The 24,123-nt window shown below is 47.1% G+C and overlaps 1 protein-coding gene across 8 annotated transcripts in view; it reads left to right on the top strand.

Moving 5' to 3' along the window:
- The first annotated feature begins 530 nt into the window (after positions 1–530).
- The window catches only part of SETD3 (SET domain containing 3, actin histidine methyltransferase), a 77,231-nt gene continuing 53,638 nt past the window's right edge, over positions 531–24,123 (top strand). For 2 of the 8 annotated variants that reach the window (XR_004380506.1, XM_032839519.1), the window contains exons 1-6: positions 15,119–15,138; positions 15,248–15,357; positions 17,116–17,208; positions 19,921–20,069; positions 22,523–22,595; positions 22,897–23,153. Coding sequence is in view for 7 of the 8 variants with exons in the window: in XM_032839519.1 (XP_032695410.1) it covers positions 15,125–15,138; positions 15,248–15,357; positions 17,116–17,208; positions 19,921–20,069; positions 22,523–22,595; positions 22,897–23,153 (696 nt within the window). In the remaining variant the exon portion in view is untranslated. Of the gene's footprint in view, positions 634–1,608; positions 1,655–2,509; positions 2,617–3,910; positions 3,934–12,996; positions 13,023–15,111; positions 15,139–15,247; positions 15,358–17,115; positions 17,209–19,920; positions 20,070–22,522; positions 22,596–22,896; positions 23,154–24,123 lie in introns of those variants that run through there. The other 6 variants (XM_032839513.1, XM_032839515.1, XM_032839516.1 and 3 more) reach the window with 6 other exon arrangements.

Consider the following 24,123-nt stretch of genomic DNA (forward strand, 5'->3'; position numbering starts at 1 on the left):
GCGACCGGGCGCAGCCCCGCCCCGCCCCCCCAACGGTTCTGCTAGGCTTCCTCCCCAGCCATTGGGCCTGCGGGCCAGAGCGGTCTCGGCCCCACGCCAGCTTCGGGGCCACAATTGGCTGGGCTGCGCCCATTCCAGACGCTGATTGGGGAACGGGCGGCTCAGGCCCCGCCTCCCGTGTCTAAGTTCCGTTAGCATGTTCGGTTGCTCCCGAATTCCCTCTCGCCCCGGGGGGCGGGACCGACAGGATGGACCCCTTGACTGGCTCCTCCTCCGGCCCGCGGCGACCGCAGACCCGCGGGGCGGGGCCGGGGAGAGACTGGCGACACTTTCCTGTTTGAGAGCTCTATTTTCTCCTGGTTGGCTGACGGGCGCCCCCATGCGTCGGCGCCGCGGGCCAATAGGCGGCGACGGCGGCGGCCTGGGGGCGGGGCCCGGGGGCGGGCGGAGCCGGGTTGGGCCTCGGCGGCGGGGCCGTCTCAGGCCGCGGTCCCGCCCCTCCCGTCCGGCTGCCGCCGCCGCCGCCGCCGCCGCCGCCGCCGCCGCCGCCGCCTGGGGCTTGGTTGAGGCGGACGGTGGGTCCGGGCCCGAGTGTGGCGCCGCCGCCGCTGCGCGAAGGGGGCAACCGGGCAGGTGAGTGCCGGCGGCGGCCTCTCGGCGCGCGCGGCCCGCGGGCGGACTCGCGCTATGAGGCCGCCCCTCGCCCCGGCCCGCGCCCCTCGGCCAGGGTCTTGCGCGCGCCCCGCCGGCCGCCCCGGCCCGAGGTGCGAGATGCGGGGGGCGGTGTGCGCCCCGGGGGCCGGGCGGGAGGGCTGGGTGTGGGGGCCCGGCGGATCGGGGGCGCCGCTCGGCCTCTGGTCCCCGGCTCTGCCGGTGCGGGCGGCGCGCTGGCCCCGGCCCCGCGGCCCCTTGGGGCGCCCAGCCCGGCGGCGGCGGCAGGTGCAGGGAGCGGCGGCCTCTGGACGCCCGCCGGGTGGGGCCCGGGCCGCTCTGGCTGGCGCTGGGCGGCGGGGCGGCCGGGCTCTGCGTGCGGCCGGCCCGCCTCGCGCTCCCTTCCTTCCTCCCTTCCTTCCCTCCCCGCGGTCGCCCGCGTGAAGGCTGTGGCTTCTGTGCTCAGCTCCCCAGACCTTAGGTGCGCGCCAGGGAGCCGGGGACCAGTCCCTGCTTCTCTCCCTCACTTTCCAGTTATAAAAACAGGCGTTGAAAATAGGTCATCTTTCTTCCCACGCGCCCTGGCCGTGGTCCACACGCTCGGCGCCCTACTAGGGAGAAGAATTCGGGGCTTTGGAGTTTGTCATTCTGGCGGTAAACTCTTCCTCCTCGCGGCTCCGGCGCTGCAACTCTGCCTTTGCCCCGCTTGTCCTCGGGGGACGCGTTCCGCAGGGCAGCGGGGCCACTCTCTGCGCGGCCTCGCCCTCGCCGCGCGTCGACACGTGTGGGATCGCTTGCAGGGTATTGCTTTGCTTTTCCAAAGGAAGGAGGTGGTGTTTCAAAAGCAAACGTACGTGCGAAGTGTGTTGACAGATGACTTGTGCTTTGTAAAACCCTTCGAAGAGTTAAACGTTGAGCGATGAACCTGCTCGTCGCTTGATTACGGTGCATGATTACACAGCTGTGTGCGTTTGTCACAACGTGTAGACGTGGACACCGAAAAGTGAGTTTTACCTTTTCCTCTCCTATTTTTCTTCTCAGTGGCCCCACTGGTATTTCAAAATTGGAATAACCAGTAATAATCTTGGAGAGGTTTTTCTTATTATTTTAGGTGCATTCATTTAACTCAAGAATATAGCGAAATAGAAACAGATTTCCCCTGTTAGATTTGCAGGACTTTTGCTTGAACCATGATGTGTTGTTATGTCTATATGGGCTACTGTGTATGCAGGCCCGCCTTACCAAATTAGTCCCAGGGACTGCTGTGATTGATATTCTGGTCAAGTTCCAACAATTTAAGGAGGAGGTTTTTCGCTGGCGGGAGAAAGTAGTTTGCAAAGCCAAGTTCTCAAACAGCTACAGAACCTCTTCATTGGAATTCCAAACAACCTCAGTTTTTAGCCTTCTGCTACCCCTTCCTCTCTGCCCTCCTTTCTCTCCGTGGAATTGGAAGTTAATGTCTGAAATGCAGCTCTAGCCCAAGAGGCTGAAAGGGTCGCTCCTTCTCATCTCTTCAGTTTGCTGACATCTCTTGGTGCTTTTGTTCCTGGTAGGGGAATGATGTTGGCTTTGAAAACTGAAACATTTATGCTATGGAAATGAAAGTGTGTTCAGTTCTGTCAATGAGTGCAGTAAGATCATCAATAAGAAAGTAACACTTACTGAACTTCTTTTCCATGTGGTGAACATTAGGCCATGTTTTAAGTAGTGAAATCTTTGCTTTAGAAGCTCCTGGAAAGTGAGGGAAATGTGAAGGTTGTACTCAGACATCTTCCCATTCTAAAGTTCAACTACTGGAAAACTTTTGGTTATGAGCACTCGCAACAGCCTCCTAAAATCTTGATGCTTGCCTATCTAGAAGAGCGTGACAGATGACAGCTAGAGGAAAGCGTCAGCATCAGCACAACAGAGGCCTGCTGGTACTGGAAATATTTAGCAGACAATGACTGAATTCAGTAAAACCAGGTATGCAGTTTGTACCATGTGGAATTTTAGCAGAAATAGTAAAAATCTTACTAGCAGAGGGTTATTCTGGATTCTTTTTACTAGATGTCCATTTACTTTGAGGTTTTCCAGCTTCTTAAAATGTTTGAATTACATGGTCTCCTTTTTTTCTTATCTTTAATCTGAAGTAGCTTTTAGAAATGTAACTAATCATAGTGTATCTTTTTTTGTGTGTGTAGTTTGAGGACTATCTTCGACTGGGAGGTTTTTTCTTTAGAAACTGGTTTCCTTGTCTCTGGCCGCTGTGCGTGGTGCTTCCGTAGGGACGAAGAGTTTCAAGTGTGTCTCCTCTCCTTGTACCTAAGTCCTGGGAACGGAGCCATGATTTTGTTCCTCTATTAGAGGAGCAGAAGTCATTTATTACTATGGCATTAAACATTTTTAACTAGACAGTGAATATATCTTTGTTCTTACGTCACCCTGGAAGTTGCTTGTGGCCAGTTATTTTTGCAGTTAGCTAACACTGTATTTGGGCCAGTTATTTTACCATTGAAGAGTGTTTTGATTTGCTCTGCAACCTTTTTCTCTTGCTACAGTCGTGGATGAGTTTATCTTGGACATCAGTTCATTCTGAGTTCTGTTTAACCAGTTAAGAGTAATGAACTAAGGGTTCCTTGCTTTCACATGTTTCTAGGCTTCATTTTTGTTGTGGTCATAGGTGTACCTTACTTGGCAAAAGTGTCTTCTGTACATTGGCTTGCCTGACATCTTGTATTCCTATCCCTAAAACTGGGGATGTTAAATGTTTTGATCTGGAAATAGAATTAATTTGCATCGTGTTTATTAAAGTAAAAATGATTTTTTCACAAAATATTAATACATATATAATCTTTCTACTATAATGGAATTGAGCTTTTTTTTTTTTTTTTAAGTCACTTACTAGTATTATGTAAAGAAAGCTTCGTTAGCGGAACTGGCAAGATTAGAAGTCCTACTTTTGTTGTTAAATTTATCCAGTAACTCAAGCCAGAGATTAGCTGTCTCGACTCTATTTCCATTTGGGGTTTCCTCTAGGTTTAGAAATAAACGGCTTTAAAACAAGCGGTATAAGCATAAGTATTGACAATTTGCTACTAAAATATATTTGAATGGAAGAAAAATAATTCCAAATGATTATAAATTCAAATACCGAAGTTAAGACCTTGAAATTCTTTCTTATTTTAGTACTTTCTAAGTAGAAGTTAATTAATAATCAGGATAAGCCCAAGTGGAAGACAAGTCCAACCCTGAAGTTAAGATTTTGAAAGGCATCTGAGTGATAACTGATTACCAAGCCAAGTAAGTCCCTAACCTGTTACTTGTCTAGCTTCAGTGATGGGGATGTGGAGGGTGGGCAGGGAAAAGGGACAGAGTGGAACAAGTGTTCTCATTCTTTTTCAGAAGGGACTAAGGACTTGTCCAGAGAATGTAATCAGGTGTCCACACAGAACTCTTAATAAATACACAGTGTTTTAGGCTTATTACCTATCTACAATCCTGACTTTCACTTTTCACTTTTTTTTTTTTTTTAAGATTTTTACTTATTTGTTTGACAGAGAGAGACACACTGAGAGAGGGAACACAAGCAAGAGGAGGGGGAGGGGAAGAGGGAGAGGCAGAAGCAGACTTCCCTCCAAGCAGGGAGCCTTATGTGGGGCTCGATCCCAGGACCCTGGGATCATGACCTTAGCCAAAGGCAGAGACTTTAACCCACTGAGCCACTCAGGCGCCCCCACTTTTCACCTTTTTAAGGATATATTTTGTTAGACCATAGCAAGGTCTAAAAAACTGTATGACAAAGTGGTTTAAAGGTTTCAGTCTCAGAAAATAGGCTTGACTCTTCAATATCAATACTTTTCCAGTGAGTACAGTTAAAAGAAAGTAAGGATTAGTGTTGAAAAATAATCATTAAAGTTTCTTCTGCCATACTTACTAATGATTAACAAAGTTTTCCATTTGTGGATTGTAATGACTTAGCATTGCTACATGTCATAGTCTCCTAAGTGGTTACTGCAGTTTCTTTCTTTTTTTTTTTTTAAAATACTTTATTTATTTATTTGACAGAGATCACAAGTAGGCAGAGAGAGAGGAGGAAGCAGGTTCCCCGCTGAGCAGAGAGCCCGATGTGGGGCTCGATCCCAGGACCATGGGATTATGACCTGAGCCGAAGGCAGAAGCTTTAACCCACTGAGCCACCCAGGCGCCCCTACTTCATTTTCTTGATCCACGACAAGAGTGGAGCATTGCAAATCTCAACGTGGGCTATGTGGGCTTGGGCAGAAGTTTATTTGGAAGTTTTGCTCATAGTTTCACATTTAAGCTGAGGCCACTCCTGTTTATTTGGACAAGGCCAGCAAGATGGCTCTATACTTTTCAAAGGCCAAGGAGATAAAACCTTTGTGTACCACGTTTTACTGCTGTAAAGGGAATACTGTTACGTTGAACTTCAGAGCCCTCACAAGTGGGTTAATTTTGAGCTGAATCCATGAAACACTATTGAGTATCAGTAAAGTTGGCCATCAAGGTGTGTTGGTGAGGCTCTGCCACCAACTGAGTCTTCATTTTGCATGGAATTTATTAACTTCTCTAAACTTCAGCTTGCTCCTCTGTAAAGTGGGTATGACATCTATCTGTTGTGTAGAATGCTTACCTTGGGTCCTGTTGTAGTAAGTGCCTGACTGATGCAGTTATGGTGAAGAAGATCAAGTTGGGTCCTGCCGTAGGACTCTGTGTGGCAGGGACGATGGCTTCAGTAGGCTGGAAACAATGTAATAGCATGAAAAATTGCATCTGGGTTCAGACACTGGTTTGACATAGCACGTCTGTCTTGCTGAAGATAGCTTAAGTGACAAAGGTCTTAGTTGATTACCATCTTACCCTAAAGGCTGTGGGACTGTGCGTGTGTCACTCATCTGTGCATTTCAGATCAGATGCTTGAGAAGTGTGCACTGAAATAATGCACTCCTTTGTTTACCTGACTCGTGGGAAAGCTAGGGCAGTCTCCAAGTATTATCCCCTTGATAATATCCCTTGATTATCCCTTACCCCTCCGAGTAAGATCCCCTCGATTTGGGCTCCGGGAGGCGATTCCCGTGGAGCTGTGTCCCTCTCAAGAGTTCATCCGAAGGGTTTTGTTGCCTTGGGAAAAAGCTGTTCACCACAGTGGTTTTGTCCACTTTTGAGAAAGGATACGCTAGGCCTGGAGAAGAGAAGACTTTGTTGGGGGGACGGAGAGCTGTCTTCCAAAATTTGAAGTTGTTTCTTTTGAAAGGCGGAATCGGGAGGTGTCAGGATGATGAACCTTCCTACCGTGGGCCGGAGCAGCTCACGATGTGGAGGTGGACCAGCGGCACCACGTGTGGGGGAGCAGCGGGCACTGCCAGAACCGCTCAGGAGCAGCAGGCCTCGGGGTGCGCTTCTTGCCCATGACATTGCTCCACCCTGCCTCTCCCAGGGGCCTTCAGACTGGAGTTTGCTAGCGGAGAGCAAGGTGCTCTGACACCTGTCATCGCTTCCTGCCTTAGGTGTTGTTATTTTAAACATGTGCGAGCTGCAGGGTTAACACAGCTTACCCCAAAAGTCTCTTCCGAACCGGGTGTTCCACAGTCCTAGAATCTCGAATCCTTCTGGGAGGAATGTGGGTGGTTTGAAGGTAATTTCTTGACAGATTACAGCTGTTTCCTCCCTTAACATTTTTCTTTTTTCTTTTTCAAAGAGATAATAGGAAATGATTATTCATGATAACAAATGATTCTTTGCCTTATGAGAGGTTTTCTTTTTTCAACTTCCTTTAAACAGGAGCCTCATTTTAAGTGTATTTACAATTTAATTGAACAGCAGTTTAAACTGAAACTATTATGTATTGAAAAGTCAATCAGAAATGGCTTAAGCGCTTCTAAAATTACCATGTAAATTCGTGGAAAATTAGCAAAAAAACCCTATAGAAAGCAAGAAACATCTGTATTTTGTTAAATCTCAAATTCGTGTATATCTATCTATCCTTATTCGTCTATCTACCTACTTATATGACAGCCCAATTTGTTCTGTATAGAGATGTAAATGTTACTTACAGGCAACTTACAGCTTTATTCATTCCCCTACTTAAGTAGCTACTGACTTGAAATTAATTCCACCTTCTTGCCTGCCTGCTTGCCCTAACTTCTTGGTACTTTTGAGTTGTGGCACATTAGCACCTCCTTTGATAGGGACTGGGATGAAGGATGCTAGGTATCTACTTAAAGTGGTAAAGTTACTATGGCTTGAGCCCACTATTAGGCTCTGCTACCATGTAGAGAGTACATGTTTCCCCTACATGCTAGTTCCAGTTAACATGGCCGCAGGCGGCACAGGTCTGTGGATGCCTTGTCAGTTTCTATAGGACAGAAAACACTGCATAAATACTTTCAGTTTAAGAGTGCTTTCGTTTTCCTAAACCATCATCCTGTAATTGGTATATTTAATTCAGAATGTAGTGATCTTATCCTAATGGCCTGCCAGATATTTTAGTGAGATTCTTTTCTTCCTGCACAAAAATTAGGCAGGCTCTCATACTCCCTTCAAGTACTTTTACAGCTCGGTGCCTGAGGTAGGAGGAGGAAGCCACAGGACAATTCTCTGCTTTAGTTAATCCAACTGTAAAGGAGGGTAGTTTCAGGATACATTGAAAAACAGATGCTGGGTTAGAGCTAAAATTTTTTGGTTAAATTGCCAAATAAGTGTAATCAAAAATGTTTATTCTATTTGCATTTAGTTGAAAGCAACTTAAGAAAAATATTAATTTTTATACTTCTCATTTAGAATAAAAAAAAAAAACCCTACCCAGCTGAATCGTATCTCCCTGTGTTCAGTGTGTGAGCCAGACTTTGTAACGATGGGTCAAGTAGCTCCCTCTCTCCCTGCCCCCCACCCGTTAGCCCAGTTTCCTGAATGTGCTTTATCTTACTCCTCTGACTTTTCATTCCACCGCACAGATTATACAAAGAATCACTTGCTTGGTCAGAGGTGGCTGGTGATTACAGATGCCAGTTTGTATTAGCCAGCAATTTAAATAATTGAATATTCTACAGTTTTACTTACTTTATGGTTTCTAGTGTATTTAATCTACTAAAGGGAGAGATTGTTGGTGGGCTTCCTATATAGTTTATAGTGTCTTCAGGACCCACATTTTGAGGATTCTATAGATTTTTAAAATATCTTGATCATGAAGAAATGTAGATCTGTGTGAAACTCCTGGCTTCCTGTTTATTTTCATAGATTCCCTTCCTTTGAACTACAACTGTAGAGTCCGTCTGTCTAGCAGTCCTGTATGGCTTTTTCCTTAGTTTCTTTTGTCTTATGTATTGATTAAGTTCTTTTTTCTACTGTATAGTTTGGTTTGTCTCCAGGTAATTCCATAAGGATTTATAAATGATACCTAATTTCAGTCTAAACTTTGGGGAGAAAACCTTTCAATTAGTGTTGTACCCTCTGGGTAATATCTGGAATTTAACTTGAGTGTGTGTGTGTCTGTGTATACATGTGTGTACATAGACTTGATTTAGACATCTTTATGCTTATGTAAATATTTGAAATAAATATTCAAGGTAAATATTTGCTCTTTATAGGAACTTGATGAATTTCTAATAGGAAGTTTTTCTTCTAGTGGGGGTATAAAGGATGTTCAGGCTACTGGTTTGTTCATTTGTTGAAACTTGGAGTCTAGCCCCAGATCAACTAAAATCACAATGAAAATTATTCATTGTGTGTAACACGTTTTTGAATAATAAATGAAAAGGGCAGGTAGTTACTTCTAATCCATAATGTGGAGGAAATGCTCATTAGCTAAAAAAGGCAGAAGGGGGTTGACTTTAGGACACCACTCAGACTGGATTCTGACACCTTTTCAAACTGCGTCTTAAAGTTTAGTCATTCTTCTTTAACTGTACTTTTTCCCTTGCCCCTCTCGGTTCAGCTCCTTCTCTTAGGTCTTTGAGGAATTAACTGTGCTGTGAGTCTCGGTTCCCCACCTCATCATCCTTGAAGCCTGCAGGCCTGGCCTGACTTCATTTTGTGTTCTCCAGCGGCTGGCGTAGACCTAGGCACACAGACGCAGGAGGCCTTGGGTGAGGGAGGGCAGGCGTCTGTATTTAGAGCCTGCCTGGGTGCTGGGAATGATACAGTGTTTCAGGTTTGAAGCTGTGGATGGTGGTTTGGTGGTTGTGGACTCTTAGCCATGTTGAAGCCCCCCGCATGTCTGCGAGCAGTGCTGGCCTCTGCCAGCTGTGGCCGGGGATGTATCTGGCCACATGAAGCACCCTGGTCACGAAGGCCCACAGAGTTTCAAGCTGTGTTTGGGCCATAACTCTTTTTTTTTTTTTTTTTTTTTTAATCTTATTGGAAGTGGACTGGGTCCTGCTTTGTTGCTTTCTAAGAGACCAAAGATACTTAAAAAATTTGGGTTTGTGTTTATCAGAAATTTCGTTATGAAAATATCTGAAAACTTTTCTAATGATAAACTGTGGGACTTCCAAAAGAAACTATCTTTTAATTTTTTTTTTTTTAAAGATTTTATTTATTTGTCAGAGAGAGAGAGGGAGAGAGAGCAAGCACAGGCAGACAGAATGGCCGGCAGAGGCAGAGGGAGAAGCCGGCTCCCTGCCGAGCAAGGAGCCGGATGCGGGACTCGATCCCAGGACGCTGGGATCATGACCTGAGCCGATGGCAGCTGCTTAACCAACTGAGCCACCCAGGCGTCCCAGAAACTATCTTTTAATTTTAAGGGTAAATTCTGTATATTTCATGTATACATAAAAATTTACATTGTTACTTTTAAGAGTCATCTTAGTTCTTTAGCAGAAGTAGGTGAATATTTAGGAAATGTTGCATTTTGACTACTGTTTTATTCACAGATGGAAGAACATAGGGAAGTGGTTCTTTGACACAAAATGTTACTGCTGTGATGGGAGGTAAACCTAATCCACAAGTAGTAAGACTGATACATCCAAATACGATATCCTGAGATTTTATATTATTCAACAAATATTTGACCTTCATCTGTGTCCATGGCACTATGCTAGACGCTGTAGGTAATTTAGAGATGGAAGCTTTGATTTTTTTCCTGCCATGAGACAGCGGGCAAAATAGGCACATTAGTAATATAGATGGCGGTGGGCAAGCCCCTAGAGGCTCCGGAGCTGGGCTCCTGCAGTGCAGGGAGGGCGACCATAGGCGTGGTGGGGTTTTGGCCGAGACTTGGACACAATGTGTTCACCCTGCGGTAAAAGCATGCAGTCCTCAGTGATGGAGGAAAGAGTGAGGGTCCGGGAATGACCGCCAGGCCAGGGGCTGAGGGAGGGCGGTGTGTAGGGGAGCTGGCAGACTGTGACAGATGTTGGCGTGGGGCAGATGGTGGTAGCGATGGTCTGTGGGGGTGAAAGGAAGTAAATATGTGTATTTCCAGGTATACGTTAGTTAGGGGTATCCTACGGAAGCTAGAAGAATTGGTGCCAAACCATATCTAATCTAGAGGTAAATGCGTGTCACAGACATGGATGATGGCTGACCAAGTTCGGAAGATTGGCTGCTGGGCTATAGAACTGGGCACGGAGAGCCCCTCCCTTTGGAATCCTGTGTTCCCTCCAACTAAAGGCTGGGTGATAAGCCTGTGACTCCCTCTGATTCAGTGCACGGGGGCCTGAGCCTGGGGGGGACTCCCAGGCAGAGCGAGTTCAGGGCAGTTGGGGAGCTTTCTGGGAGGGGGTCAGTGCAAACCCGGTTTCTGGGAGGACAGATTAAGACCTGGCCTGGACCTAAGATTCTGTACCCTCTGGAGGTACATTCATGAGGGACAAGGACAGACAACCGCCTCACCTTAAGGTGGACGGAGTTAACGTCTATATGTAAGTTTCTTACTGCCTTTCCCAAGCAAGCCGCTTTCTCTCCAGTAGGGTCTGTATCCCTGTGGGAGGGAAACAGTCCAAAGAGAATTGCAAAAGACTGAATCTCAAGGTAAGCCAAGAATTTAGCATCTGGTAATCACCTTGAACTTGGCTTGTTCTTACTGACTTTCATGGGTTCAGTCTATGAAATGAATAGAGGAGCCTAGAATTTTCTCAAGGACATTGGGGATGTTTTGGCTGCGTCTTTAAGTTTGTGAAACATTTTGTCAGGAGGAGACAAAGGGGGTGGTGGAGGATAGCTTCTTTCCAGTAAATGGGGGGGAGCGAGCAGATCCCGGGAGTATGCCGTGTAAAGGGGTGATGGGTAGGGGCCCCCGGGTGACTCAGTGGGTTAAGCCTCTGCCTTCGTCTCAGGTCATGATCTCAGGGTCCTGGGATCCAGCCCCAAATTGGGCTCTCTGCTCAGCAGGGAGCCTGCCCCCCCCCCCCCCCGGCGGCCCCCCGGCTAATTGTGGTCTCTGTCAAATAAATAAATTAAAAAAAAGGGGGGGGTGATGGGTTGAGTGAAGGCAGGCGGGTAAAATGGGGTGGGGCATGAAGGACCTCGAGGGCTGTGCTGGAGAGGTGGGACCACCCTGTGAGCTGTGCAGAGACCTTGTGTTGAGCAAAAGAAGCCTGCGTGTTCATGATGGGAAGTTCGCGAACAGACCAAACTAAGTGACGGCGCTGGGGTCGACACCACGGAGCCTTGCTGGGGATGGCTGTGACTGGGAAGGAGCCTGGGAGGCTCCGTGAGGGCTGGCGTCTTTCTGAAAGTGCTGCCCAAGCACTTAGCGGGCCGCGCATGTTATACCTCCATGTGTACAGGCTGACTGTCCATGTGGTGGGGAAGGAGAGTGGAGGTGGGAAAATGAGGCGGGAGGATGGAAGGAGCTGAAGGTGACCGTCTTAACTGGGTGTGGCTTCACGGACCGTTTCTATGAACGTAGCACCCCAAACCCCCTCCCCCCCTCCCCCGCCTTTGAAGGTTATGCTCCATGTGCTTGTTCTCCCTGGGGCTAATTGACGGATGTGTTCGGAAATTTGGCCTGCGTTGTATCTCTGTGCCTATTACTCATTTCTAAAAGCCAGCAGTTTTCTGGCTTAAGGAAAAGAAATCTTGAGAACAGTTGAGTTTTAAGCATTCAACAGTAGAGTATTGCTCGACTGCCAAAGGAATCTGTTGTGTGTTCAAACCACTGTGACCAGATCTTTAATGGTGGTCTCTCACCTGAGACGGGTCTTAGACATGAGCTAGAAACTTGGGTAGGAGCTTCGGCAATGCAAATTCTGACCTAAGAGCCGCCCGAAGGAGGGAATGCTTTTCCCTGGGAGCTCATGAGCACCCTGTGCTGAGAGCCTGCTGTGTGCTGGGTTCTGGGCTGGCAGTTGGGGACACAAATAGAAATAGGACAGGGTGCCTCAAGGAGCCTGTTATCCAGGAGGAAAGCCAGTGTGTGAGCAAGTCTTGCAGTGCAGTGAGATCCAGTGGTAGAAGTGGTGGTACAGAGCGGGGAATAGTACAGCCGGGAGGACCAGGAAGAGGTGAAACCCAGGCCAGGCTTTTAGAGAACACTGGTTACTGAACAAGTGACTCAAGTACTGCAGGTAAGGGGTGGGGTGGGGGAGATAGAGGGACAGGGCGAGGAGGCAGGCGAGGACACCTGTCTGAGGGACTAGGCGCCGTTGTTCGTGGTGGAGCCCGATGGGCTGGGGCAGATGTGGGCGGGAGTGATGGGCTTGGCCACAGAGACCTGTAAGAGGCTAGTGTTACAGTGTAAGCGAGAGATGAATTCAGGAGGCAGGCGGGTGCAGGTGCCAGGCAGTTGGCTACACCCAGGGGTGTGGGCCCTTGGCAGGGTGTCGTTGAGTGTCACGTCGGAAGAACTTTTAGCCTCCCTGCCCCATGCATTGTGCTGTGCTTTTGCTCTGCATTTTAACAGAGACAGTGGGGCGGTGGCCAGACTTTAGTCACGCAGATCTGAGTTCTAGTTCTAGCTTCATTTCTTACCTGATGTGTGTGTGGCATTGGGCAAAGCTGAAGGACTTGGCCTGTCTGAGAATGCCGTCTAAAACATGAGGGTGTGATCTGGAGCACCTGCGTGGCTTAGTCACTTCAGCATCCAACTCTTGGTTTGACTCAAGTCATGATCTCAGGATGGTGGGACCAACGCCACATCAGGCTCTGCACTCAGGGTGGAGTCTGCTTGGGGATTCTCTCCCTCTGCCTCTCCCTCTCTGTCTGTCTCTCATATAAATAAATCTTAAAAAAGATGAGGCTCTGATCATCTTTTAGAGGACCTGAGAAGATCCAATGAGATGTGTCTTAGCCCAGCACGTGGCAGACTGTCAGCACCGCATGCGTACAGGGTCATCGGTGCTGCTTTCATTAATGACCCTTATCTCAGGACAGGTATCTACGTGCTGGGAGTGACGGCAGCCCCGGAATCCCTGCACGAAGACCGGGGGACGGTAGGGGACTGCGGGCAGAGGGAAGAAGCCTGTTTGCTAGTGGGTCCCCACGCTGTGGGGGCCAGTGCAGGCCCATGGCTGTCTCGGGCTCACTTTCCCCAGGCCTGCTAGGGGAAGGCGAGGGTCCGGGAGTCCTCATCAAAGTGATGTTTTCGCATTGTTTGGAGCCTGATACACAAAAGTCTTGCAGGGCTGAAGGGAGAGGCCAAAGCCATCACTGGTGGTGGCTAGTTTCTGTGGTTCTTCCTGCAGAGCTGTATTTGGACATGTGATTAAAGGCCTTTCCAAGGGGGGATCTGGGGGCAGGTAACATAGAGGAAGGGGATTAAAAGGCACAAACCTCCGGTTATAATAAAATAAGTCACAGAGGTGTAATGTACAGCACAAGGGACATAGTTGATAATATTGTAACAACTTGGCGTGGTGACAGATGGTGGGTAGATTTGTGGTGATGACTTTGCAGTGTATGCAAATGTTGAGTCACTATGTCACACCTGAAGGTAATCTGATACTGTATGTCAGCTACCCTTCCAAAGAAAGAAAAAAAGAAAGAAAGAAAAAGAATAGGGTTAAAAGAAGAAAAAAAAATCACCACACTAAGAAAAGTCTTTCTCTCTGGACTTACGGGTAGTTGTAGTTATGTCGGGGTCAGGCTCCGCGGGTCTCCGCAGAGAGCCCGAGCTGTGGAGAAGAGCAGCGGTGCCCAGTCAGGCCCTGCCTGCGCTCTGGGGAGCCGTGTTCTCCTTCGAGAGGCTAGTCCTTCGGTTCAGAAAAGGCTGCTTAAGCTCTTCCTCCTCCTGCCCCCCACCTCCGTTTATTTATTCATTTATTTGTTTATTTTCTGCTTTCGATCTCAAAGCAACTCATTCCGTGTGGCAGACGTAGCTGTTCTTCCCTGTTCCCTTTGATTTCAGGATGACGCGCACTGTGTATCGCTCACTGTTTTAGAAGGCCTGTTAGATACATAAGGTTACATGTTCTATTCCACACCTTAGAGATGGAAGAAACCTACCCCGGCCCTTGAGGTCGGCGGCTTCCTCTAACGTCAGCACAGGGGCGGGGTTTGCATGCTTGTGGTTCCCATACAATGTGAGAGTCTGTCTTTCAGAGTTTTTATCCCATCCTTCATCTCCACACTCTTAAGACTCGTTTCCTTTTGCAAAAATAAATGGGTCAGAGTGTGCTTTTTGGTTCCCCTTTGAGGTCACGGGTGACTTGTAGGGCTCCACGGAGAGGCCTCGCGGTGTTGGTTATTAATGAGCGTGTGGACTGCTGCAGTAGCTTCTTGGCTGAGTACCGTCCGACTTGCTGGGCTCTCGGCCTGGGGCGCTTCTCTCTGGAGGAGGACCCCTCGGGCCAGACTCCTCAGGCAGCGCCCGTAGCCCCCCTTTAGGGAGCGGACTCGTAGGGCGAGCTTAGCTCCCACTGCTCCCCGGCGGCCTCTTGCCCTTGAGGCAGGTACGGTTCCTCCTGGGGCTCCCTTGGGCCTCCCCCATTCCTGACCTTACCTGGGGATCACCCTCCCCTTTCTTCCCACATCCCAGTCCCTTACTTGCCCCTGGAGGGAGGTGCTGGGAGACCTCGCTCCAGTGTAGGATCTGCCGTCACCTTCCCGTGAGACGCGGGGCCCGGCGCCCTGAGTTTCCCAGCGAGGCCGCCCTGCAGAGGTGCGGTGGCTCTCGGGAGCGGCTCGGAGCTCCCCGTGTCTGCAGCGTTTGTCCCCAGGCCTAGTCCGCCGCTTGTGGTACAGCCGCTCTTCACGGGAGATGACTCTTCCAAAGAATCTAGTCTTCCCAAGATTCTTTCTCCTCCTGGCGGTAGGAGATGGAGGTTTTGGCGTCCATATGGCAGTTTGTGGCACATGTGTGTATACAAAACCTTTGTCATTTCGTGTCATGGGATATGCATTTTAGTATACACAGTAGAATCTGTGTAAGCTGACCAAATTCCAGAGTAAAATTTGCCTGTACTGCAGTTTGTGTAGGTGAAAAGGAATGAACTTTTCTTCCAGAGACTACAAATTGATTTTTTTTTTTCATTTGAGAGTCTCCAAATACTAATATTTAGTACACATTTCTTTTTCTGGAAGGAAACTTCAGACTATGGCACACACGAGGTAAGATGTTAGTCTCTCGAGGCTAAGCCACTGCTGTGCCACATTTTGTTATTTGATTTGATTCTTTGGAGATGTAACGCTTTTTGTCTTTCCTCTCTCTTCTCTACAGTCAGAAAATGGGTAAGAAGAGTCGAGTGAAAACGCAAAAATCAGGCACTGGTGCTACAGCAAGTGTGTCGCCGAAGGAAACCTTGAACCTGACTAGTGAGCTCTTGCAGAGTAAGTTCTGCCCAGGGCTTCCTGCCTTCCTGAGGGGCAGTGGGGCTTCACGCCTTCACGCCTTCACTTCCTTGGGCTGCGAGGGACAGTTTCTGGCGCAGTGAGGAAGTGAAACAGGCTTGGGTTCAAATCCCAGCTTGCTAGCCACGCAACCTGGGCAAGGTCAGAACTTCTCTGACCCTCGGTCTCCTCCTTCTGTAAAGCCGGGGATGTTGGTAGTGGGTAGCGATTAACGAGGGTTGAATGAAACACCGAACCACCCAGAACATGGGCTTCTGGGGGCTCCGGGGACCTACTTGACTACCACGGACAAATCACGCAAACCCTCTGAGTCTTCGTGTTTACAGCAGAAAACCATCTCGGGAGGGGAGGGCCGTGCGAGCTGTGGCACATCAAGGTGCTCCGTGGCTATCAGGCCTCAGGTGCAGACCTTTGGAGCTCTGCCCCCTTGTTCGAATGGCTCCCCTTTAGTTTCAGTGATTCAGTAATAGTTTTCCAGTTTCTTGGTTCAAGGAAACTAAGTATCTATTAAGTGCTTGTACTTGCTTTAGTAAGTTTGTATAAATTGGTAACTTCTTAATTGTGAATTTAAATGGGTGCTGTATAGGTTCCAGACTTAGCTGTGGTCACTCTGCTCACTCCACTGTCTTGTTTTCCTTGCCTCTTCTGTTCACGTGAGACAGGTCAAACCCCAAATAAAAATTTAGCTTTCTCTCCCTGCCAGAAGCAGGCAGCAACCAAGTTGGGGTTAGGTCCTTCCCCAGATGCTCCTGTGGACCCCTGTGGCCCTCAGAGCAGTGTGGAGCCCCCGTAGAGCACTGAGGTACTAACTGCTTACCGCCTCTGTCCCGCACTGGACTGCAGGCAGCTTGCAGATAGGCTCTGTCTTCTTGTAGTGCAGGACCAGCCGGTATTTGTTGGTAGAAGAATGACTGGTTAACCTTAATAGTTAGGAGTTAGCCCAGCCTTATGACTTGGTGGTGGTAATTATATACCACATATACTCTTTTCTTCAGAGAACAAAGATGGCCATGGGAAGAAGGCTCTCTCCTTAAACTCATACAGTTGTTTAAAAAGGAAAGATCATGCTGATAGGCCAGGTGTCCAGGTCACAGCCTTCCAGAACCACCGGCACCATTCTTGAGGGCTGGTCTTTGCTTCTGGCCCTCCAGCAGAGTCTCCGCTTCCTTTTTAGCAGTGCCTGTGCCATCTCTTTTTGCGACTCCCCCAGAGTGCTTATTATAGAGCCTTACACATGGATGTGAAATGTTTGTTGAGTAATTGTCCTTATGTCCAATATAACTGGTTGCTTTAGAGAGCCATTGTTCTAGGATTTAACTAGAAAGAAACGTTGACTTTTAAGATTACCTTTTTTTTTTTAAATCCATCCAGAAGAGTTTTTAGGGAAATGTTTTGCATTTTTAGCCTTGCTTTTTAGATTTTCCCATGTTCAAGTATATAATGAGGAAGGAAGATTGTTCAGAGCAGCAAGAGGAAGATAGCTGCAGGCTCAGTGCTCACACTTAGGTATGGGAGTCCCAGCTCAGTAAGTGGCACGTGGATGGCTTTGGAGGGTTTATATGCTTTGAAAAGTATACCTGGTTTATACTTCCCATGTTTATCATCATGGCTGTGATATCTTTGTCCTTTAAAAGGAAATCAGCAGCAGTAACAAAACCCCAGCGCTCTTTGTGCTGCAGACTAGCTGGTGAAGTTGAAAGCAAGCAGTGTTTGAGTGCCGTGGTTTTTGTGTTACAGAATGCAGTAGTCCCGCACCCAGCCCAGGAAAGGAATGGGAAGAGTATGTGCAGATCCGGTCTCTAGTCGAGAAAATACGAAAAAAACAAAAAGGTACGTTTTCTCGAAAAATTATTTTAGTAGAATCATGTAAAGACTTGGCACAAGTCAGAAATGTTTTGAGGTTAGCTAAGGCCTCGCTGTCATTCTTGCCTGTGGAAGATCACAGTAGAAGGTCACAGTGGAAGAGGCTCGGAGTTTGGGAGAGATGTACTAGAAAGCTGTCCCAGGATCTCTCCCATTTCTGAGGTGCTGCTTCCTGCATTGGAAAGGGTAAAAATGTTGAGCCATGGGGGAAAGTGTTTGTATCTAGGGGCTAAAGTGACAACTTTTGGGGCACCTGGGTGGCTTTAGTTGGTTAAGTGCCTGCCTTCGGCTCAGGTCATGATCTCGGGGTCCTGGGATCGAGCTGCACGTTGGGTGTCCTCAGCAGGGAGCCTGCTTGTCTCTCTCCCTTGGTCCTCTCCCATCGCTCATTCTGTCTCTCTCTCAAATAAAAAATCTTTAAATAAATAAAATGACACAACTTTTATTTATTTTTTTTGAAATATATATTTAGATCTGTTTTTTCCACATTGTGTTTCCTTGAGGGTTTGAGGTCAGTACATAATGCCATGAGTGGTCGACACACAGATACACACTGATAGATTAATGTCTTAGCAGGATTTATGAAGAACTCAAACCTGTCTTGGTTAAATAAGAGATATAGTTCTATTTCTGAAGCTGTGTTTTTACAGGGTGTATTCAGTAGGCGTCTTAATGATTCTCAGCCAGGCCGGCAATGGGGCCAAGTGTCAGTTTGAAAAAGCCTATTCAATATACCTATTGTTTTTGTTCCGTAAAGCACAAAAAATAAAGATTGGTATGCAGGACGACATGGAAGGTGGAAGGAGAAAACATAATAAGTAGCCTGCGTTTAAAAGGGTCAGAAGAACCTTCTTAGGGTTAGGGTTTTTAAATTTTTATTTACTGCCACGAAAGTGAGTCAGAAGAGGGTTTGTTTTTTAAAACAAGGTTTAAAAAAGGTTTCGTTGCTCTCCTGTGTACGTCTGTAAACATGCGGTCTTCAGCTTAGATGGTCTTGAACCGCAGATGGTGACAGGTTCCTTTCAAATGTGTTTCTTTGCTCTAAATGGTAGACTGCCAGTCTTGGCTCTCCAGATCTACAGTGGGGCAGTTTTTGAATGTCCTGAGTGTCTGTTGTTAGCAGAGACCGCTAACTGCAACTCACCCTGAGGTGAGAGTGTTCCTGAGTTCTCAGCAAAGAGTGACTTCTGTCTCAGAAGGTCCCGAACAAAATCAGCTTTCTGCATATGCGGTGTGGCGCTGCCTGTGCCGGGCCGTCCTGCTGCCCAGACCCAGGTGATGACCGATGGTGTTGTGTTGGCGTGGCCACAGGCACCTGGGCTGGGCTCCATACCCCGCTCCTCACGTTTGTGAAGTTCCTGTTCCTCTCCTTTCATTTGTCAGATAAATCTAGTTTTTCTTCTGCATGGCTTTTCATCTCCTTGAATATCACAAACTTGCCGAAAAGTCCAAAAAATAACACAACGCCTAAGAATCTTCTACCCAAACTGGATTAGTCCCACCAGTCAAGTTCTCCCTCCTTCCCACCTGCTGATCTGATTCCTATCCCTCCCTCCATCCTTTGTTCTGTTTTCATTATTTGCTTTTTCTAAAGATTTTATTTATTTGACAGAGATCACAGCTAGGCAGAGAGGCAGGCAGAGAGAGGAGGAAGCAGGCTCCCCACTGAGCAGAGAGTCCGATGCGGGGCTCAATCCCAGGACCCTGAGATCATGACCTGAGCTGAACCCAAGAGTCAAGCACTTAACTGACCGAGCCACCCAGGAGCCCCAGAGCACTTGAATTTTTTTAAAAACACAATGTTATATTTTGTTATCTTTGTAGATATGCATGATCCAACTCATTTAAACTGTACCGCCATGTTCGGTTGCAGAGCTGACCAGTTTTGTGCTCTCAGAATCAGGCCTATAGTGCGCCTCCTGTGCACATGTCGGCTACTGATTTCTGTTTTCCTGGGAATTTTGTTGAAGCAAAGCTGCCTATGAGACTGGGCATGCCTGCCTTAACGGGGGGGGGTGGGGTGGCTGCTGTTACGTGTGAGGTGGTAGAGCCCTCCGCTTTCCACCGTGTCGCCTCGCCGAGCCCAGCAGTCAGTAGTCCTGTGTCCTGGGCTCAGCAAATGCTTCTCCACAGCAGACTGGAGTTTAGGATTGTAATTCACCTTTCCTGCCACTAGTTAGGATGTGTACTGTGCTTGGTGACTTGCTGTTCTGTTGTTTTGTGTTTTCTTTCCGTGGGATTCTCCTTTTGACTCGGGGCTATTTAGAAGTGTTCTGTTGAATTTCCCCAAATATTTGGGAATTTTCAAGATTTTTTTTTTTGTTGATTTCTAATTTGATTATGGTGTAATCAGAGAACGTTGTATGACTTCAGTCCTTTTCAGTTTATTTAAGCAATTTTTAAACAATTTATTTTTTAAGCTTTTAAAGATTTTTTTTTGTAATTAAAGCTTAATTGTCATACAATATCGTATTAGTTTCAGGTGTACATCACAGGGAGTCAGTATTGCATACATTACAGAATGCTCACCCCCATAAGTCTCTACCTGGTGATGAGTTTTGATTTCAAGATTATAGCGTTATCACTATTTTCAGTGTGTGATTTTTAGTTTCTGAGAGCAGAAAGAATGATATGGGTCCTAAATGTAGCTCTTGTTTTCTGACACATGGATTGAAACAGGTCTGTCTGTTACTTTTGATGGAAAAAGAGAAGATTACTTTCCTGACCTAATGAAGTGGGCCTCTGAAAATGGAGCCTCCGTTGAGGGTTTTGAAATGGTCAACTTCAAAGAAGAGGGCTTTGGTTTGAGAGCGACGAGAGATATCAAGGTGAGTTTTGATCGTTTGGTTCAGGGACCCTCAGCATGCTTGGATTGTGCTACGGGGCGGACACAGGATGTGGAGACAGGTGTCTGGGCTGATTCTGACCTCATAGGTGACAGGCAGCGTGCCGTTAACACTCCGCTTCCTGCTGCGGGGTCTCTGGGCTAACTAGGGGCCTGGAAGAGCCTTGCCAGTGTTCTAGGCAGCCCCCTCCGGTGTATCCTCCCTGGGAGCTGTGCTGTTAACCAGTGAGCTGGGGCAAGTCAGCTCATGTTTCAGAGCCTCTGTTAGGAGACCACAGAACATGCCTCAAAGGATTCTGAGGCTTCAAGAGAAGGATGTGGGCTCAGGCAGTTAGGAAGAGGAGGGCACAGGACCTGTGACAGAGTGGATGTGGAGGTGGGGGCATTGGGGTGGAGGGTGGGCAGGGTCCAGGGTGCTTACTGGTTTTCTGGAGGGGGTAACTGAGTGGTTGGCAGTGCCACCTACTGACACCGTCCTACCAGAGTGGAAGGGGAAAGAGGAGCAGTGTACGTCTGCTAAGGGACAAATGCTTTTCCTCTGCTCTGGGTCCTTCCTTACAGATGAAGGGAGCAGCAGCACCCTGACATTCCCAGCCTCTCTCTGCCCCTCAGTCCTGCCTCTCTTAGTGAGGAGGTGTAACCTAATCTGTCTGATGATTTGGGAAGAAGGAACTGGTCTGGGCCTGTTTCTTGGTGGGAGCTGGTTGCCCACATGCATCCATTGTGCTCTCCCCACTCTGTGTGCTTTACAGGGCAGGCCACACGTGGGGAGGCCCGTGGGGCTCCAGTTCTGCCTGTAACTAGGTGGGGGAGTCGGTCTAATTCTGGGATTCAGTAGGTGATATTTTGGGTGACCATCTGTTGTCGTCTTGTGTCTCTCTCAGTGGGTTCAGAACTTGGATGGAGGAAATGAGTGTTATTTATTCGGGCCCCCTCAAACCTTGGCAACGCTTTTGGTCAAGTTGTAGTTAACCTTTCATTGATACGTTGATAAAGCATGTACCAGTTTACTAGATACCTATTAAATGTCTAGTATGTGAATAGTACCTTGCTCATTATTTTACCAGCCTTCCAAAAAAACCGAGGTCTCTTCCTTCATGATGTTTATAATCTGTAGTAGGGGAAGAGACACGCATAAACAGAATCCAAATGGTAGACCTTGGCAGAAGGCGAGAGTAACCAGAATGTCGCACATTCTTCTTGTATATCCGAGAAGCATCATTTCTGTGGAGGCCGCCCCAGTTATCTTAGCTGTGGTCTGTCTTCACCATGTGCATTTTTAAGCTTTATTGAGGTATAAGGGGGAAAAAACTGCATGTTCAGTGTTGACATTGTGACGGGTTGGACGTGTGCACATGCTCGTGACATCGTCACCACAGTCAAGGCACTACTCTTTGCATGTTGTAAGCTGTATAGGTACATATACAGCACATACCAAAAAGAAATCTCTCATATTGGCAAGAAATAATATTTTTGGGAAAAAACTCAGTAACCCAAAATATGTCCTAGAGACTTGTGCTTTTGCTGGTAACCGTTGTGCAAAAGACAAGCATATTGAGGAAGGAATGTTCCTCTGGCTTCAAAAATGCAATAGCAGGAGCAGTTTACGTCGACAGGTTCAGGTTTTTGTTGGAGATAGAGGTTTGATTTGTTTTGCTTTTTGAACTTTAACAAACGTAAGTGCGGCAAAGAGCAGTTTTGTGCTTCACTCCAGATGGCTATGTGTACTTCAGATTAAAGTTGAAAGTCCCGTCTTTTTCATCTGCTTTCTCAATATATATGGTTAGTTTTTCTTTCTTTCTTTTTTAAAAAATATTTTATTTATTTATTTGACAGAGAGCACAAGCAGGGGGAGCAGCAGGCAGAGGGAGAGGGAGAAGCAGGCTCCCTGCTGACTAAGGAGCCTGATGTGGGGCTCGATCCCAGGACCCTGGGATCATGATCTGAGCCTAAAGCAGACGCTTAACCAACTGAGCCACCCAGGTGCCCCTATGGTTAGTTTTTCTCTTGGAAGTAGGATTTTAAACTCTGCTTCTACTTATCTAAGTAAACCACAAATACTTACATTTAAAAATACATTTCGGGGCGCCTGGGTGTCTCAGTCAGTTAAGCATCTGCCTTCAGCTTGGGTCGAGATCCCAGGATCCTGGGATCAAGCCCCACATCAGGCTCCCGGCTCAGTGGAGAGCCTGCTTCTCTCTCTCCCTGTGCCCCTCCTCCGTGCTCATGCTCTCTCTCTGTCTTGCTATCTCAAATAAAATCTTTAAAAAAAAAAATAAAAGTACATTTGATAGTTAGAAACAGAGTGCTAATGTGCAGCCTTAAACAGTATTTCACGTATGGTTGTGTGATTGGCTTTCTGACTGCGGATGAAGGGGGCTGAAGATTGTGACATGTTTTGATGATTATATGATTTTCTTATTTTTTTTCTCCTAGGCAGAAGAATTATTTTTATGGGTTCCACGAAAATTACTAATGACTGTTGAATCTGCTAAAAATTCAGTGTTGGGTGAGAATGATTTCTGACTGTTCAAGGCAAAGTGCAAATGATAAAAATATGAAATTTCATTTTGTGGTGCTAAGGACCATATTTGGGTGTTTTCTCAAGCTAGTGAAATGTTCCCCCAAATTCACATTGTTTTGCATGCTTGTAATCTGACATAGTAGAAGAATGTCAGAAGAAAGTTGCATGTTACTTTAAATATTACAAAACTTTCCAGTTATTTCTGTAACTTTAATATATATTTTGAATGAATACTTTTTAAGGCGCTTTTTGGAACTTAACGCTGTTAACTTCTGGGTTAATTCAGGGCCCTTATATTCTCAAGACCGGATTCTTCAAGCTATGGGAAATATCACACTGGCCTTTCACCTGCTGTGTGAGCGAGCCGACCCTAACTCTTTCTGGCAGCCCTACATTCAGACCCTCCCCAGCGAGTATGACACTCCTCTCTACTTTGAGGAAGATGAAGTCCGAGACCTCCAGTCCACACAAGCTATCCATGACGTCTTCAGCCAATATAAGAACACGGCTCGGCAGTACGCCTACTTCTATAAGGTCATTCAGGTGAGTGGCTGCTTACTGTTCACATGTACATTGAACAGAGTGAGGAAGGAAGAGAAATTGATGGCCTAAATGTTCCGCCTCACATTTGATTACACTTGCTTAAACTTCGTGCTTCTTTAAGGTAAAAGGCATTCTGATTCTAGTCCACTGTCTGTTTTTGTACAGAAATATCCCTGAAGTGTGGTTTGAACATATCTGATTTCCGGTGTTAATATAAGCAGCCCTCGTTCCCAAGTTAGGAAAGTCTCGAGCTTTTCTGAAAAGGAAAGATTACAACAGGACGTGAGAAGCTATAAAATGCGTCTAATACAAAAAGGTGCTCCATGTATAAATTTTCCGGGGAAATGAAAGGCCCTTTCTGGGTTCTTCATATAAAGATTGACATGTATTTTACTAAATTATAGTGACAGTTAATTTGCTAACTTAGAATGCCGAGTTCTTTTGTCTTTCAGAGTGTGTTGGGTAGTAATTTTAATTAGTTCCCAGTGAAGGTGTCCTGTAAAAACTTCCGTATGGTTGTGCACATTTGAATTTTACCTGGTTACTCCTTTCTGTGTCTTGGCAGTTCAGCTGGTGTTATCTTTCCTTTCCTGTTGAACTGCCATGAGACGAGTCAGAGTAAATGTCACGGTTCCCTCCACAGCTGAGACCGGGGAGTGTCTCTGCCCCGACTCTCCCCTTTCTCAGTTGCTCAAGGACTAGCTCCGGGGCTGCTGTATCTAATGCGTCGCAGTGGGGATGACACTAAACTTCCTTGGATGTACAGGGCAGCCCCCAAATGGGGAATTTTCCAACCCAAAATGTTAGTAGTGCTGAAGTCGAGTAATCTTGCTTTGTGGTTATGTATAGTACAGAGTGTCTCAGGTACCAGCATGACGCCAGAGTCGCCGTCATTCCGGACTGATGGGATGCCTAGGACCTGACTGAACAGACAGAACTCGGGCTTCGTAGTGAGATGAGCCCGAGTTGA

This window comes from Lontra canadensis, unplaced genomic scaffold, assembly GCF_010015895.1.
Source record: "Lontra canadensis isolate GAN:19392208 unplaced genomic scaffold, GSC_riverotter_1.0 scaffold108, whole genome shotgun sequence".
Lineage (NCBI taxonomy): Eukaryota > Metazoa > Chordata > Mammalia > Carnivora > Mustelidae > Lontra > Lontra canadensis.